This window comes from Enhydra lutris, unplaced genomic scaffold (assembly GCF_002288905.1).
Source record: "Enhydra lutris kenyoni isolate GAN:26980312 unplaced genomic scaffold, ASM228890v2 scaffoldscaffold9, whole genome shotgun sequence".
Lineage (NCBI taxonomy): Eukaryota > Metazoa > Chordata > Mammalia > Carnivora > Mustelidae > Enhydra > Enhydra lutris.
In genome coordinates, this window is record NW_019154093.1 from 60,850,838 (window position 1) to 60,869,109 (window position 18,272).

At 41.4% G+C, this 18,272-nt stretch overlaps 2 protein-coding genes across 8 annotated transcripts in view; one reads left to right on the top strand and one right to left on the bottom strand.

Annotated features, from left to right (window-relative positions):
* The window catches only part of LOC111143353 (solute carrier family 44 member 3), a 95,952-nt gene extending 87,505 nt beyond the window's left edge, over positions 1-8,447 (top strand). For 5 of the 6 annotated variants that reach the window (XM_022497037.1, XM_022497038.1, XM_022497039.1 and 2 more), the window contains 3 exons: positions 4,763-4,900; positions 6,913-7,149; positions 8,265-8,366. In XM_022497037.1, coding sequence (XP_022352745.1) covers positions 4,763-4,900; positions 6,913-7,149; positions 8,265-8,366 — 477 coding nt within the window. Of the gene's footprint in view, positions 1-4,762; positions 4,901-6,912; positions 7,150-8,264 lie in introns of all 6 variants that reach the window. The other variant, XM_022497041.1, reaches the window with a different exon arrangement.
* Positions 8,448-8,913: 466 nt separating this feature from the next.
* Positions 8,914-18,272, bottom strand: part of LOC111143028 (calponin 3) — a 29,284-nt gene continuing 19,925 nt past the window's right edge. The window contains exons 2-7 of one of the 2 annotated variants that reach the window (XM_022496445.1): positions 14,535-14,656; positions 14,297-14,363; positions 13,395-13,532; positions 12,930-13,046; positions 11,314-11,460; positions 8,914-10,039 (exon numbers count right to left, since the gene is read on the bottom strand). In XM_022496445.1, the coding sequence (XP_022352153.1) occupies positions 9,698-10,039; positions 11,314-11,460; positions 12,930-13,046; positions 13,395-13,532; positions 14,297-14,363; positions 14,535-14,656 (933 nt within the window). In that variant the 3' untranslated portion in view covers positions 8,914-9,697. The remainder of the gene's footprint in view (positions 10,040-11,313; positions 11,461-12,929; positions 13,047-13,394; positions 13,533-14,296; positions 14,364-14,534; positions 14,657-18,272) is intronic. The other variant, XM_022496446.1, reaches the window with a different exon arrangement.

An 18,272-nucleotide genomic window follows, 5' to 3' on the forward strand; every position in this document is an offset into this window, starting at 1 on the left:
ACTATCTCTTTTCTTGCTGAAGAATTAGCCTTCAGGATCCCCTGATTAAATTTCACAAGCAACAAAACATGTGACCTAATCTTCATTATATCCAATCCTTTCCACATATTGTTAGGGTCTGCAAATTAGCTTAGCATGTCTACCCCAAGTTCTGTCAGCACAGGCAAATATAAAAGCTCCAAGCAAGGACTTACCACACTGAACATTTAGGTAATCCATCTTCCAGCTGCCTGACAAGGAAGCAGCTTCTATTGAGAAGAAGTATAAATTAGCTAATGCTGAAACTGCAGAAATTCTCAATCCATATCCTGTGTCTTGAGTGATGCTTCCCTCCTCCAGCTATTCATTCAGACATTAATTCTAGGTCTCTCTGTTGCACTCAGGGTTGAACCTTGTGGTAAAATACTAGTGGTGTAGTAACTGCAGGAAGGCATCTATAATTTCCCCGTCAGAGTGGTTTTAATGCCCTCTTTCAGTGGGCATGATACATTAAAGAAAAGATAAATGGTTAGAGGCCCCCAAAAATCTGCGGAGTCAACACATGTGCAAGAAATTACCATTTTAACTTTTAATCATTTTAGCCAAGAAGCAAAATCTATTTTTATTGCTCATGAAGGGTAGCATTCCATTGACCACAAGGTGGTGATCGGCAGGAAAAGGAAGGCCCTGCAAAACCTGTATTCTCTAGTATAGACTGGGAAGTACACTAAGAACCCCAGTTTAAAGGTGGGGAGTGGGTGGTAGGCTGGGGACAGAGCCTAAATGCAGAGAAAGCCACTGAGCTGCATATGGTTTGAGCGGCTGCAGAGAAAGGCTGGTACTGGGCCCTGGAATGTGGTCTGGGAAGCAAGTCCTGCCCTTCCTGGATCCCTGAGAGTGCAAGGGATCAAAGCCTAGGGATAAAGAAATGGTGGGTCCTTTCCACACCTCCTCAGTGCCAAGAGATGGCCTGTGTTTCCCAGCTGTAAATGAGATTGTCCTTGCTGATGTCAGGATGAGAATAGCTCCCCTTGACTACAGGCTTACTGTGTGCCTGGCGCTTTGCTGACTGTTTTATAGGGAGGATGTTCTTTAATCCTCCCAACACCCCCTTGCAGTAGGTGTCATAACTCACTTTCTAGATGAGGAAATTGAAGTCAGAGAGAGGTTAAATCATTTGCCCAAGACTGACAGCCAGGTAGTGGTAGAACTGGGATTTGAACCCAGAGACTATCCGGAGACAGAGCCTGAGCCTACCTTAACCACTACGCTTTTAAATAGCATTTTGTCCTAATGAAAGTTGTTAGTGTAATGTCCAGAAAGTTAAAGGTGTGTGTGTGTTGGGGTGGGGGGGTCTGTCTGATTTACCAGGGATCTGGAGAATGCCCTTGATCCTGGTTTCCAGTCTGTAAAAAATGATGACGCTGTTCTTTACCCATCCACCCTACAAATGTATTTTCAGGATAATGAACTGGTCATCAGGGCTCTTAGAATTTTAAATGATTGAAGATGCTTAGTTAAGTAATGAGCAAATGAGTTTTCACATCCCTACTCAAGAATGAAGCCCCCACACTGGGGTTAGCTTTCTACAACAACCAGTTCGGGGTTTTATAAGCAAAATTCACATGCATTCTATCTAAATCATGAAACAGAAGTTCTTTATGGAATATCATTAAGGCATTTCTGCAGGGAATTCATCTGACATCTGCAAGCAGAGTACCATGTGAGGGGAGGTGGGTACCCAGCCTTTGTCTTTGAGAACCAAACCTTGCTTTCTAGTTGGCCCTGGTGAAGAGGGAGTTTGGTAAATTAGTTCTACCCCTTTATTCTCCATCTCCTCTGTCATAAGTAGTAAGTAAGACCTGCACTCTGAGTAAGACCTGCATCACTGGGAGGTGGGTTATTGTAATAGATTCCAAATTGGTTTCCTTACAATGTTTTTGAGTAGACATAGGAAAAGATTCATTTGCATATTGTGAAATACTTGTCCTTCTCCTAGGCCACAAGAAATGACAAAACCCAAGAGGGTAATATTACAGTGTTTTTTCCCAGGGAAGTTATAAATTCTGTGTTGTAAACTGCAGTACAAATAGCATTTATAAAAGGTTTTAAAGGGAAATATAAGAAATAGATGGTTTTGAAATTATGTAGTCATAAGAAGAAGATATTTTGGAAAAAAAAAAAAGATCCAAGAAATCTTCCTGCATGAACATAAAAACACACAAATGCATACACTTGTCCTTTTTGACTTAGTGATCCCATTTCTGGAAACTTATCCCTAAGAAATTATCCAAAAACCAGAAATGAAGATGTCCATTGCATAGTTGTTGGGGTTTTTTTAAAGATTTATTTCTTTTAGGGAGTGTGTGCAAGTCGGGGAGGGGTAGTGGAAGAGGGAGAGAATCTCAAGCAGACTCCCTGCTGAGTGCAGAGCCCCTCACAGGGCTGGATTCCACAACTCTGAGATCATGTCCTGAGCCAGAAATCAAGGGTCAGATGCTTAACCAACTGAGCCACGCAGGCACCCCTGCATAGTTTTTTTTTTTTTTTTTTTCAAGATTTTATTTATTTGACAGAGGGAGAGATCACAAGTAGGCAGAGAGGCAGGCAGAGGGAGAGAGGGGGAAGCAGGCTCCCTCTTGAGCAGAGAGCCCGATGCAGCGCTTGATCTCAGGACCCTGGGATCATGACCCGAGCCGAAGGCAGAGGCTTTAACCCACTGAGCCACCCAGGTGCCCCCCTGCATAGTTTTTATAATAGCAAAATATTTGAAAAAGTCTAGATATATCCTAGCTACACACACGCACCCAATATATATATATTAAAAATTAAAATTATAAATGCCATGGAGCAACATGAAAATGCTTATTATTTAAAGGAAAAAAGCCAGGTGTGTAAAATGACACTGCACCACTTAAGTTGTATATATTTTCATTTCTAGACTTTCTGTTTTGTTTGCTTTTGACTCTGCCTCTTCTCTTTTCATACCAAGCTGTTCATTCCTTTGGTCACTATTCTTTGTCTTAGCATCTTTTCTATTTTTTAAAGATCTTTTATTTTTTAAAAAATTTGACTTAATTTGATAGAGACAGTGAGAGAGGGAACACAAGCAGGGGGCGTGAGAGAAGGACAAGCAGGCTTCCCAATGAGCAGGGAACCTGATGTGGGGCTTGATCCCAGGACCCTGGGATCATGACCTAAGTCAAAGGCAGATGCTTAATGACTGAGCCACCCAGGCGCCCTATTTTTTTTTTTTTTTTTTTTTTTTTTTTTAGGATTTTTAATCTTGACACCTAACGTGGGGCTGAAACTCACAACCCCAAGATCAAGAGTTGCATGCTCTACCTATAAGGCAGCCCAGTGTTTGTCCTAGCATTTGAACGTACTTTCTGGAATACTTTCAGATTGTTCTCAGGGTACAGATCTCTTGTCTGTTGTGATGTTATTTTCCATGGGCCATCGGAAGAGTTTTCCTAGGAGCATTACTTCGTTGTCTTCAGGGGTGTTTGTCTGTGGGACTCCACCATTCCCTGGCTTACGAGGAATTGGTTTTGCTTTGCTCCTGCCCAGACTCTAGTAATTTCAGTGACCCCAGGCAGATCCCGTATTTCTCTACCACTTTCTCGGGATGGTTAGTTAAGTCTGAATTTATGCTGGCAGTTCAGTTCCCTAGCAAAGGGCCTGAATATTGTTTCTTACCCTAAGGGGTTAAGTCCCCAGTCCCTACCTCTAAAGGCTTTTTCTGATTTCCTGCCCATGGAGCCTGTGGATTCAGCTCTCATTAACTGCTAGGGTCTGCTTTGTTTCTAGCCCCTCAACTTCCTCCTCTGCCCTCAAACTCTGCATTTTTTTTTTAATTTTATTTTTTATAAACATATAATATCTTTTTATCCCCAGGGGTACAGGTCTGTGAATCGCCAGGTTTACACACTTCACGGCACTCACCATACAACTTCCCCTCCCCAAGGTCCATAACCCCCCCCCCACCCCCCCTCCCCCAATTAACCCTCAGTTTGTTTTGTGAGATTAAGAGTCACTTATGGTTTGTCTCCCTCCCAATCCCATCTTGTTTCATTTACTCTTCTCCTACCCCCTTAACCCCCCATGTTGCATCTCCTCTCCCTCATATCAGGGAGATCATATGATAGTTGTCTTTCTCCGATTGACTTATTTCGCTAAGCATGATACCCTCTAGTTCCATCCACGTCGTCGCAAATGGCAAGATTTCATTTCTTTTGATGGCTGCATAGTATTCCATTGTGTATATATACCACATCTGCATTTTTAAAAATTTTTATTATTATTAGTATTTTATTTGACAGAATCACAAGTAGGCAGAGAGGCAGGCAGAGAGAGAGAGGGAGGTAGGCTCCTTGCCCAGCAGAGAGCTGGATGCAGGGCTCAATCCCAGGACCCTGGGATCGTGACCTGAGCAGAAAGCAGAGGCTTTAACCCCCTGAGCCACCCAGGTGCCCAAACTCTGCATTTAAAAAAAAAAAAAAAAAGTTTATGCTTTACCCATCATTTCCTTGTATTTGTAGTGGGATGTCCCATCTACCATAGCGACCAGAAATACTTGTTTATTTTTTCTATTTACTGCTACTGGATGGACATGTATGTGTATATAATCAGGAAGGGGACTTTGAAAATGAAATGATTTGTTATAGGTAGAGATGGTGGGTGTATACTAACCATTTTTCTCTATTTTGCAAATAAGTCTGTGTTGTCATTGTATTATCTCTGAAACAGTGCAGGAATCCTCATCTTTCATCTTTTGTTTCAGAATGCGTACACCACAACTGCCATTAACGGAACAGATTTTTGCACATCAGCACAAGGTGCACTCCAACTCTTGTCCAAGAAGTCAAGTCATTTAACATCTGTTCAATGCTTTGGAGACTTCATCATTTTTCTAGGAAAGGTGAGATGTCTTCACTAAAATAGTAAATAAAGGAACTTGGAATCCAAACATTAAGCCCTACAGCAAGGTTCAGAAAGAAAACGAATGTTTCTGAGTGCTTGCCCTCTGGTGGCTGCTGGGCTTCATTCTGTCATTTAATCCTTCCTCCTGTGAGGCACCTTATTTTGCAGATGAGAAAACTGAAGCTTAATAACTTGTCTGAGATCCCTCAATACGAAGAGTCAGGATTTGAATCTTAGCTATGCCCAATTCTCTGTAACATTTGGAGTCCCGCTTTTTCAGATCTAAAATGAAAATGCAACTAGCCTCATAAAGTGGATGTATTCCCTGGGTTGTGATAAAATAAATGGAAATAGTATTGGAGCCTAATAAAAGGTCTGTATTATTTAAGGGCATTAAGTCCATAAATAGAAAGACAGGTTGTGAATGTCCTAGGTGGAGCCAGTGGTGTATCTCCACTGCCATCTGAATAGTATTTTTCAAGGATAGTGTGTAGTCTTGTATGCAGTGTGGTGAATGAGCATCCTAGTGCATGTCATGGTGTGAAGGACAAGCCCTGAACTTGGGGTCTTTGGCAACTCCGAACCTGTCTTTATATTTGAACTAAAGGTAACAACACATGGCCTTTCTAGGTTGTAGGGAAGAGTAACTGAAATCTTGATGAAAGGGGTATGATAGCCCCTCATGACCGTGCTTCAAGTTGAAGGTTCTTTACACTGTGCCACATGGTGTGTCCCTTTCCATGTGGCTGTCACCCACCAGGCCTAATTCCACACACCCGTTTGCCTGATCCCACTTCCACTCGTTGCCTGCCCTTCAGATTCTTGACCACAGACCTCCTATCCTTCCTGCCACGTCTTCACTATTCCAAGCTGGACATGCTGGCTTCTTCCAACCATTCGTCCTCAAGGGCTTGAATGCTGAAGCCTTCAGTGGTGCCCCAAAGCAAACAAGATCCTGATCTCTGGTTGTGACCTGGCCAGAGTCAGTAAGGACCCCTGGCTTATTTAGCATTTTGTGCCTCTGTGCCCTTTGGTACAGGCCCCTGGTGCATTACTGTCAGAGTTAACTGTCAGTAACAAGTTATAACGTGTGTGGATTTCGCAGGTGTATGTTAATTGCACATATATTGTAAGGCTCAGCTGGGCCCCAGAGATTTTTCATGCAATGGTAGCTCTAGAAGCACAAACTGATTATGCCCTTCAAAACAGCCTAAATAATCTATGTGGTTGTATTTAAATGGGTAATATTGTTTGTTAGTTTGGTAAGATTGCAGGTGATATGTTGTCTAATAACCACTTCCAGAAAAACTTAAGTGTTTACTAGTCTTTCTAAAAGACTTATCTTTTATTTTAGATAATAATGTTCTTTCCTGTATTTCTTGATGAAGTAGCATTCACACGTTCATGTCCATCTTTTTGGCTATCCAAGGGCAATGGGGATGCCAGATGGACTCCATTTTATCTGTTAAAGAATCAGGTACATATGGGTCTATAAGTCTGATCCTAGAAAATAATTACATAAGGCAAAAGCCTGGATTAATCCTATTATCTCCCCACACCAGCACTGGAATTCTACTTTAATCCCTATGGTAAAAGTCATGTATTAAATGACAGGATATCCACTCAATGAATTGTTGCACCATTATTTTAAAATGGCACTTATTACCAAGTTTTTAAATGAAGACGCTTATGGGGGTATCAGTGAAAAAACTGAAAATTTTGAAGTATCATTACATCTACATAAATACAACAACTAGGCACAGATGAAATGTAACATCTACTCTCTTCCCCCTCCTCCACTTTAACTGGGCCTTCATTTGGTATCATCACGGCTCTTCTTTTTTTAATTTCACTGTTACCACATTTTCTAACAGTTGTTCTTTGTAATAGGGCACAAACATATACATACAGATGTATATGAAATTATCACTTATAACTGCCAAAAATCATTTCTCTAATATTCTAACCACCCGATTTATAAAGATTTTCCACAAACTGTTCTTCGGACAGGTGTTGGTGGTATGTTTCACTGTTTTTGGAGGACTGATGGCATTTAACTACAACCGTGCACTCCAGGTGTGGGTGATCCCTCTGCTGCTCGTTGCTTTTTTTGCCTACTTTGTAGCCCAGAGTTTTTTATCCGTGTTTGAAACTGTGCTGGATGCCCTCTTTCTGTGTTTTGCTGTTGACCTGGAAACAAATGATGGATCGTCAGAAAAGCCCTACTTTATGGACCAAGAGTTTCTGGTAAGCAAACATTTCACTTACTGTTGCCATCTCCATCCTCAAAATCTCCAAAAAGTGTAGAAGACTCGCACATAAAGGGGGCTCATACCTAGCTAGCCTCATTTTCTCTTCCAGAGGGTTCTGTGGCCTGACCGGAGTTCTGGAGGTTCGGGTTGTTTCCTGAGGCTGAACCAACTTGCCTTATTGAATCCTTCTCCCTGGAGAGAAGTGAAGCTGAATGATGACTATGGACCACATGGCCTTGGGCAGGCTTTCTGGACACAGCAGGCCAAGTCCCTTTGGTGCTACAGGCTTGGTCTGGCCTGTTGGGTGGCCTGGAGGTTTAACAGTTGATCTTTCTCCAAAGCTTTCTCACCTCCTCAAGCATCATGTCACCCCTCTGTTTTAGGGGACACACGTGGCACCCTCTGTGCCAGTATCCACAGATCTGTGGTCCTCAGGCCCCTTGTTAACCGAGGCCCACCCAGGAAAAGCCGCAACCTGTCAAGTCCCACACCACTTCTATCTGGAAAGAGCAGGCAGCTGTTTCCAACACAGTCGTTGCTTATTTGTCTTATCAGGTGTAGACAGGGATATTTTAACAACTGAAGGAAGCCTGTGTGTTGTCTGGGTCAAGTGATGTTTTTAGTCATTTTCTTCCACTCTGGTGCCATAAAAGATGTTAAAGCCCTTTTGCTTTTTTTTTTTTTTGAGATTTTAAGTAATCTCTCTACCCAGCATGGGGCTCAAACCCACAACCCTAAGATCAAGAGTTGCGGTGCCCCAAAGTCCTTTGGCTTTTAAGCAACATACAGAGCACTCCTCGGGTCAGCCAGGCCCTGAAGTTTAACAAGCACTTCTCGGGTTTAAAGTTAAATGTATTCTCACCCTCCTCCATATAAAACCTAAAAATACAATAGCACTTTAGTTGTCTGTACCCTAAGGAAATGGTTTCTGATGGTGGCAGGAAGCTAACTGGCGTTTCTTTCTCCAACTTGTACTTTCCTGATTAAAAATCCACTTGGACATCTATCCCCTAAAATATTTTAATTCAACAGGGGAAACTTTTAAGGCTGAAATTCCCCTAAACAATATGGTCAAGTGTTTGCCAAAACACTCATTCTCTCGTTTTTCAGAGTTTTGTGAAAAGGATCAACAGAGTGAACGCGGTGAGGGCACAGGGTGCTGAGCACACATCGAGGAACGAGGAGGGAGCGGAACTCCAGCCCGTGATGTGATAGGTGCCTGTTGGTTAGTTGTCCCTGGAAAGTTGCCTTCTTCTAAGAGCCATTCACAGAATAAATGGTAAGGCTGATGGACCCTATTCTTTTTCATTTTCGTCATTATTGTTTAGCCATTAGAACACCAAAAAATACCATAAAAGTAGATCCTGTTCCTAATTCAGCGGCTCCTTACGAGTATTTATTCACTTAGGAATATAAAATACTCCCACCTGGTCCCCACCAGCGCTCCTCAGTGCGATGTGGAGGCTGTTCCAGGCTGGACTTCGGATGAACGGGAGGCAAGTGTGTCTCCGTGGAATAAGCAAGGGTCAGATCATGGTCAAAGAAGAGTCTGGACCTTGGCAGTCACTGACCATGTATGGCGGGCAGGTCCTTTCCGTTTGCTAAGCCTCGGTCTCAGGCACAGAGTATGTCGTTGTGTGGATTCAGAAGAGCAGTGACAGGGCAGTTTAGACCAGCACCTGGGGAAAGAGGACGTTTTAAAATCTGCCTTCACCTACCTGGAAGTCAGCCAGAAAATAATCAGCCTGTGGCTCGTATGAATGTTCAAAAAAAATATTTATTTATAAAAAATACAATGGGATAAGTTTATGCTGAGAAATGCAGCAATAAATACAGTTGAAGAGCACAGAGCAACTCTACATCGATACATTGGCACAAACAGGGAGAGCGGATGCACCGCCCAGACCTGAGCGTCTGCGGGCCGATGCTGGACGCGCTCCTTTAGAAACACCGCCCGGAAAAGATCTTGTCAGCGTAGGGAACAGAATGAGTACACGTATGATCACAAATGCACACGGATCAGGACTTTATTTAAAAATTAGCAAACAATACTGTAGAGACATTGATATGTAAATTTCTAAAATGCTGTGTCTTAAATTTAGTTGGCGAAGACCACATGTAGCTCTAAGCATGAGTTTAGTCCTCCACGTAGAAACCAAACCAAACACTAAACTGTTTAAAAAAAAAAAAAAAAAAAAGCTTCCTATTGTTCGAAAATCCCAGTTTATTCAGTAGATTGTAAAAATGCATAGGTCTCGGATAAGAGAATTGGCTGTACAAGCGTACTCCCCTTTCACAGTATTCCTTTTTACTTCATATGCGAGTTATTGCTTCTGCTGTAGGATTGAACTGTTACAGCACTAAAAGGCAACTATTTAGGGAAGAGGCAGAAAAAGGAAAAGGGAATGTGTGTAAGGCAATATTTCTTTTAGGTACAATAAGCGTAATAGTGTTTTAGGAAGACAAGATAAAAATTACTCAAGGCTAGCTTGGTTCTCACTGGATAAAAACAATGGGGTAAATACTGAGCTCCTTGTATCAATCTAATAATCAATGCCTTGGTCGCCGTATTGGTACTCTCTGGGGTAGTCATCTTGGTACTCTCCATGATATTCATCTGGGTATTCTGCCTGATAATCACTATCGCTAATTTCAGACCCATTGGTTCCTGTTCCTTGGCTTCCGTTGTGAATGACCGGTTCTGTGGGAGCGGCACAGTACTTGGGATCATATACTTGCCGCCCAAGCCCGTACACGCTCATTCCTTTCTGGGAAGCAACTTTGTTGGTTCCCATCTGTAGAGAAATTGTCGAGTTGTCCACCGGTTGTAATGTTAGCTTCTGATCATAGATGTCTCTTCTGGTGCCTGGTGCTAACATCCCTGCCTGGTATTAGAACAGAGGAGAAAAGTGAAAACTGCAGCTCAAGTCTGTTCTTATGAATACTCTATAAATTATGAAATTCACACTGAATGGGAACAGCTCAATAAGCAAGCTTATCGAGTAATCCTGATGCCCAATCTTTCCTAGGAAGCAGTACTTACTGGCTTTCAGGTTAGACCAGCCTTTCAGTTCAGATCCTCACCAAACTAGCTGACTTTTAGTTTTAGGTTTCTCGTACGCAAATGGAGAAAATACCACCCACTTCAGATGTGGGAGAGGATTAGATGTTATACCACCCACTTCAGATGTGTGAGAGGATTAGATGTTAAGTAAAAAATGTAAAAACACAGCCTAGTGTGGGCAGCCTGGAAAGCTACAGGTCCTAGTACCTACTAGGACCACATACACTCTGCAGGCCCTCGACTTGAGAAGCTCTTCACACATTCCACAGAAATGATGCCAGCCAGCCCATAAGGACTTCAGTCTCCAAAAGCCAGCCATGAGTGCAGTTAACTCACACCTCATTTCTCCATTTATGCCAAGCAGACACTTCCAGACTTAACTGGTAAAAAAGCAGACCTGAATGGCAGCTTTGAGAGACAATGCCACATGGGGCAGGACGTGTTCCAGGAAGGGAACACAACACACCTCATCTTGTGGTCCTGAGGAAAAAGCTTTTCCACAGCTTCTCTCCACTCCTGTTGGACAGGAGGCCTGCCTGCTCCCCAGTAGTTAAGGGAACCTCCGTGTGAGGGGCGGCTGCTCTGTTTCGAACAAGGATGTACTTGCATCTGGCAGGGTGTCAGAATACCAGCCTCCTCCTCAGGCTACAATTCCACCCACTCCAGTCACACAGTTAACAGGGATGCTGGCTGAATCCTTCTCAGAACACCAGATAATTGTACCTACCCAGTTAATTAAGGGATCCTATAAAAATAAGAGTCCGAGGCATTAGAATGAGCAACTTACTTAGACCTGGAGCAAGAACTAAACTGGCCGTAATAAACTTATCTTTTTTCTTCTAGTTAGGTAGAAAGGCTGGCTGTTCTAACTGCCAACAAAGGCCATGAGCCACACACCATATTTGTGTTGCTGCAAAAAAGGTCCTCTGATTCTTTTGCTTTCTCAGCAAAACCTACTTTCCTGAAGGAGTATACTCACTAAATACACCATACAAAAACACCCTCCTCTGAACTTAGTTAATAAGAATGAGGTAAGTGCTCATTTAAATAGTCCTTCTGTACTCTTTGTAGCAAATATGAAAAGACACTGCTTACCTGGCTGGCTCCTTTGTTGGTGCCCATCTGCAGACTAATTGTGGTCTGGTCAAAAGGTTTATCGGTTTGCATTTTGGGATCATAAAGATGCCTCCTGGTCCCATAGGCAGTCATACCCGCCTGGCTGGCGCATTTGTTGGTTCCCATCTTTTAAGTTAAAAATTAAATGAGCACTGGTTATCTGAAGTCCACAACATCTATGATAAGCAAAACTTTCTGTTCTACTAAAAAGATCGAGGGGTAAGACGGACAGGTCCCTTTTTGTGCTGAGACCAGCAAGATACAAAATCTCTATGCTCTCGCAAATTTCAAGGTGCTCACTTTAAAAAGAAAATTTCCATCAAGTTTTTAGAGGGCAGAATTATGGATAATTAATTTCCTCTGCTCCTCTCTACTGTCTACAGCAGAGAGAAGCAAGTCAGGGGGTACCTGCTTCAGCCATATAAAGGGACAGATGCACTCTCAGGCAAGGCCCTATGCTTCTCTACTCCAGATGTTTACAGAAAACATTGACAGCAAATGCCAGGTGTCTTCTCTGGCAGCTCAACAAGGGCTTCTTTAAAGTTTCATTAAAATCACCAACATCTTTGTGGGAAAAGAGGCACATAGAAGGAATCAGGAACATAAAGTTCAGAGGAACAATAATTCTCTTCTCCACTGAGAATATGGCTTTAAGACCGACTGGTACACCCAGTTCTATTGGTTGGGGACACATTTCTGTTGGTCTTTTTCCTTAAAAGGGAGGGAAAAAAATCATTGCAATCCTACCACCCAGATATTAGCTGTAAACATCTGTGCATCTCCTTCTAGGTTTCTTATCTTCTGTTATGTGTATATCAAGCACGTGCATACAAAAGCCACGCCTACAAATATATGCATGTGCGTCTTTAAAATTGTGATCCCACAGACTGCAGTATTTTATAACCTGGTTTGTTTTCCTTCATCTTGGAATTCTTGTCCGTCATTATTACCTTACTCTAGAGTTTCTTTTTGTTGTTATAATTTAACCAAATGACTACTGTTTGGAATTTCAGGTTTCCAGTTTCTTAAACAGATATAATTTCGTTCTGTACAAAATTAAATGCACCTCACATAGATTCAGTCAACAGAGGGGCAGGTATCAGACATAGTAAAGTCCTTAGCATATTAGACATTGAGCAGTGGTGATTTTAAGGGGGGAGTTGAAAAAAAAAACAAAAAACACAAACCTGAACTAAATATTTCTACTAGTACTTGGCTACTGAATCGTGCAAGTAAATGCCTTGGGCATTAAGGCTTTGTAAAATGGCCTCATTTGGTCAATAATGTTTAGGAACTTGTAAAGTACATTTTCTTAAAAAATAAAGACAACGTAATTAGGGAGAAAATCATTTCCTAGAGAAACAACTGTCGAGTCTGAAGGGATGCCGGAGGTTTCCAGAGGTTTCTTCTAAAACCATCATCACTATCTCATGGGCTTTAAATGGACATAAATTATATAAACTATATATTCATCCCCAAAACCTACATAAAGGTATACCTTATCCATCCCTTACTCATGAGAGACCCCTCTGCACATAGTAAGAATTAATGATACTAAAGAAGTGACTGATGAAAGCAGTAAACACGTTACTTACCTGCAAACCAATTACACTTTGGCCAGCTTTTAATTTTCCTTCATCAAAACGTCTTGTTTGTTTTTCGGCATACTTGACTCCAATGTCAATGGTTGTATGGAATCCTTTTGTTTTAGCCTAGACAGAAATTCACATACTAACTAAAAAGGAAGACTGAAATGGAGATTCTGTCATCGGTTTTTTCACAGAAGGAACAAGAAAGAAATGATACCGTCCAGAGATAAAGGCTTACATTAGGTAATAAATTCTCAAACTAGCGGTGAAACACCTACTTAAGGCCATTACTATACATGTAGCTCCAAAATGTATTCTGATTAAGCTCTCTTATGAGGCAGCTGATGTCAGCAGCCTTTCCACAGAGCTAATCATTATGAAGGAGTCTGCATTCCCATGGGAAATAAAAGACTCACTTCATCACCAACATGGTAGGACTTTTAAATTCAGCCATTAAAGACATATACATACCAGACCTGCCAGGGCCACCAGCGTAGTCTGAACCTGGGTCATGTTTCCATTCTCAAAAAGATCATTTGCTTCAAATATGTCATGCGGCTTCATGCCATAAGCCTGAATAGCTTTAATAAAGTTGCCAATATTCTCCAACTATAAAGGAATATAAAGAGTCATATAACTTTGGGAGCCAAATACGGACATTCACGTTATCTAAGAATTCTAAATCTTCCCGACTAGTTAGTTGTAAGATGCCAGGCAGAAAGCTACATAGCAAGGTTTCTTGGCCAGATACATACTAAGCACAGCTTTTTCTGGAAAAGGAAAGTGTGAAGAGTATTTCATAGTGGGTTAATATTTTTATGCAGTCACTTTTTTTTTTTTCAGTTCTTTGAGGGCAAGGTCGTCCTTCCAATGTTTTTAAGAATACTGTGATTCTGTCAGAGCTACCCAGGGCTAAAATTCTGTCAAACAGTACATGATTACTTACATTAATAATTTATGTTTTAATAAAACATAAAGCATTTAACTAAATGCTTTTTTCCTTATTATCTCAAAACACATACTCAAAATATCCAGCTTTACTTCATCACACACATTCACGAACTAAGACGGCTTAATATGGTGTTCGACAGTCAACCATTAGCGGTTATGTTAAACTCCTTGCCTTTTCCCCTCATTTGTCCTTACGGTCTAGGTTGTATTTCTCCATAGAAGCTGTGTTCAATCCTCCCTGAGAGCAGACAGACTAAGCATAAGAAAAGTTGTAAGCTAAGCATCTAATCGGCACAAAACTAAGTAATTATGAAAGCAAGGTAAAAAGAAAATATATAGCCATGTTTACAAATTTCTGCTAAAATGTCCATTTTTAAACAAATCAAGTTTTTGCTGCATACAGAGTAACTGGAGGTTGTTACCTGAGGCCAGTTTAAGGAAGACTCATTAACCTTCTTCACCGAGCCTGGCTGTAGCTTGTTTATGAGCCTGAAAAGCAAAGTGTAGGTGACATTTATTGTTCACACAAAATCAAGGACTGACAGGTAAAGCTGGTTCCTTTCACATCAGTAAAGGAATCATTACAAACATTTGTGAAAGGTCAAGGTTTGACACCCTGGATTGGGAAGGACCGGAAGAACAGAAATGGCCACAACTTACTCGCAGAGGATGATGCCATCTTTTAAGCCCAGCTGAAAGTTGGTGCCAATGCTCATGCCTGTCACCTCTTCTATCCAGTTTCGAAGATCTTCTTCTGCCTGATGGTCATATTTGGAAGCGATCTGAAATACAAGCCAGCCAACTTTGGAAGAATATTCACTAAAGCATCAAAAACGGCTGACTTCAACGTGCTCTTTTATTATCCATTAAGATCACGACCGTGACATGCAGTAAATTATACTCATTGGAGTTCATTGGCAAATCTAACCAACTATTACAGCTCCAGTAACTAATAATAAATTCAGGGGTAAGGTGGTTGTTATTCAAAATGTGACTAGTACATGGAGAGAAAATGGGATAGAGAAGGAGAAATGACGGATCAAGAAAAGACAGATTTCCACTCAAGACACACAGGAAGCGACAAGAATTAATAGCATATTACAATAGGGTACCAGCCATATTAAATTTTCAAGATTAAGTCATTAATTACCACATCCCCCCCGCAAAAAAGAGGGCGGTAGAATTCTGACACATGCAACTATTTTTACACAGTATCTTAACTGCCAAGACCCTTCAGTCCCATATTTTTGCTTCCTGCTAAGTTCCAGGGTTTCTATACCCCGTTTAGCCAAGTGCACACTGTGCATGTACACACATGCACACACGCCTGACTCGCACTAATTACTGTCCCTGCAGGTACGGCGTTGGAGCTCTGTGTAATGTCTACCAGCCTACAGACTCTGCCCAGAAGTCACTTTTAGACCATAAGGACCTAGCACTGTGCCTGAAATCCAAACATTTAGTAAAACTAAAAGGAAATTTAACTCTTTACTTACTTGGCAACACAGATGCTACACGATCATACATGCTAAAACCTACTACACAGAGATTTTTCAAAGATCTCTTCATACTCAGACCAGAAACCTCAATTTAAAAAAATAAAATTTACCCAAAATATTGTTAAAAATCACACACTCAAGCTCTCAAGCTAGTCCTTGTCCTAGGAATATTAAAGAGGCTGAGCAGCCAATTAAGAAGACCACAGCTGGAAAGAAGAGATGAGGTGTCACTTTCCTTCTCATTACGCAGGTGAAAAGGCCACCAAGACAGACAACCCCCAGGGGGATGGAGACTATGACACGCTTGGAACGGACTATTTCCATCCATGGAAATGGGAATGAACACAGAAACATCTGCGTCCATAAAACGTGATTAGGTTTTATTACTAAAATGAAGAGTCTGGGGGCGCCTGGGTGGCTCAGTGGGTTAAAGCCTCTGCTTTCGGCTCAGGTCATGATCCCAGGGTCCTGGGATCGAGCCCCGCATCGGGCTCTCTGCTCAGCAGGGAACCTGCTTCCCTTCCTCTCTCTCTGCCTGCCTCTCTGCCTACTTGTGATCTCTGTCTGTCAAATAAATAAATAAAATCTTAAAAAAAAAAAAAAGAAGAGTCTGATGACATTTTTGTTATGGAGAGGGCCTTCAAATTCTAGTTCCACAGAGGAACCTTCTCCTCACCACCCTCACCACCAAGAGGGGCGGGCAGGCTTTCTGCTCCCCCGCAGAGGGCAGATGATTCCACTCATCACTGTGTCTGTTAGTGACATAGCAGTCCTCGATGGGCATTTTCCTCCCAAGTTCGAGAAACGGCGCTATGCCTCTGGCAGAATAACGGATAATTTATTGATGCTGTAGATTTACTTAGCCAGAATTAGAAATGGATATTCAATGAGTTTACATTTAAATCCTGCACAATGTATCCAGGATCAAATTCTGGCCTGGATGTTAGTTTATAAAAGATAAGTCAGGCACAATGTAAAGCTAGTGCACAACGTGTGTTCATCGCCTGCCGTCTAGGACCTCCATCTCCTGAAAAACACATTCATTCTGATTCCCTGCCGGGCTGGGTTATACTGGCACCTGGATGTGGGAACAGGAAAAAAGGAGATTAGTGATGCTGGAAGGTGTTGCCAAAGGGACACTTGCTTCAGGTAAGCAGCAGGAAGGAGCCATCACTGCTCTAGTAATACCTCAGAAACACATTTTCAGATAACGAATGTATCTCCCCCAACATATGGGGCATTCCTATCTACACAATGGTACCTTTAGAAAACAGAATAAATAATCTGGTAGAAAAGATTTTAAGACTTGGCTATATTTTCACACTGGATTCTTGTTCTAAGTGACTAGAACAAAAATTATAAACGTGGGCAGTGGGTAAGGGTTATGGTATGGATGGAAAGGGAAAGGCAAAGAAGAAAACCAAGTACTCCTTAAGCATTAGCGGTAGAAAGCAATCTGGAGTTGAGTATTTTTCAAAAGCAAAGCACTCTCAGAAGTTCATTTCAATGAACCTCGAGACTAACAGGGTAGGAGGGGTTCGACCTTGGCTCTGAGTTGGCTCCAGCCATCCTGCTAGGGCCACAGTTCATAGTTAATCCATCTAACTAACATCTAATCCTTTCTTGTCTACACAACAAGAAGGTTGAATTGCGTGAGTACACGAGGTCTCTTCCGGTCTAAGTTCTCTAAACCGTTTGGTCAACCAGCAAAAATTATAAGGAAATTCGTTCTCCTTTAATTTTTTCAAACGTAGAAATGAAGTTATGTTGGAAGAGTTTTGGGGTGTTTTGGGGAAGAGGAGACCAAATGAGACCATATTATTCAACAACAACAAAAAAATAAAAGCATATTTATGTTTTATATATTCAAATGCATCTGACAGATTCAATGTTGTGCCCCAAACCACAGAGTGATTATATATCTAACTTTAAATTTCCTAGACCCAGAGTAAACTTCATCTTCTCTGTTAACTGTTCTCATCAAGGGAGTGATGAGAAAACAAGCACTGAAATCAGCTGGACCCAGAGTTCAAATCCTGACTCTACCACTGACCAGTTGCAAGATGGGGCTCTGGCCAGCTGACCCTGTCTCTGGCCTTCATTAGTGGAGTAGCACTTGCACAGAAAAAAATTCCTAAGCACATACATGCAAAGCTCAAGCCCCCAAGTGGTAAACTAAAAATAAAGAGACGGTATGCATCCACAGTTTGTGACTGATGGTTCTGGTATAGGGTCTTCCTTTATGTGAAGGGGCAGCAAGGATTTTTCTACCCAAATACTGCTAATATTTTTTCAATAAGTGAGCTTCCTGCAGACAGGCCTGATAAACAGAATTCAAAATTTAAGAGTAGGTACTTGTTTTTTAAAATAAAGTTTACAATGAAAAAAAAAAAAAATCCCGTGAAATCATCTAGGGGAAAAGTGTACTTCAAATTGTCTTTTAGCTGCTGGCCTGCAGCACTGTTCCATAAGACACAGAAATTGGGAGCATTTCCTATAAAAAAGTGTAGCAGAACACAACCCAAGCAAATGTGGTTATATTCTTTAACTACACAGGTTTTTTAAACTATTTGATATGCACAACTTTTAAAGTTGAGGGACTGAGAGCAACTAAAAATAACAAGTAAGCTTTGGCCAATACAAGTTATTCACTGTTTCCATCTAAAAAGCTTTATTTTCTGAACATTGTGCAGAAAAATGTGGACGTTTTCTTCTTGAAACAAGAAAATTAGCTTAAAAAATTACTTCATTAATACATTGTGGAAATTTCACTCTGACTTGTTTAAAAATCACTCTTCCAAGTTATTTATAAATATCATTTTCTTTGCTCTTCTCCAAGATTTATTTTCTCTGATCCTCCCAAGCCACTTTCTCAGAATTTCTGCCAGGGGCCTTTGGA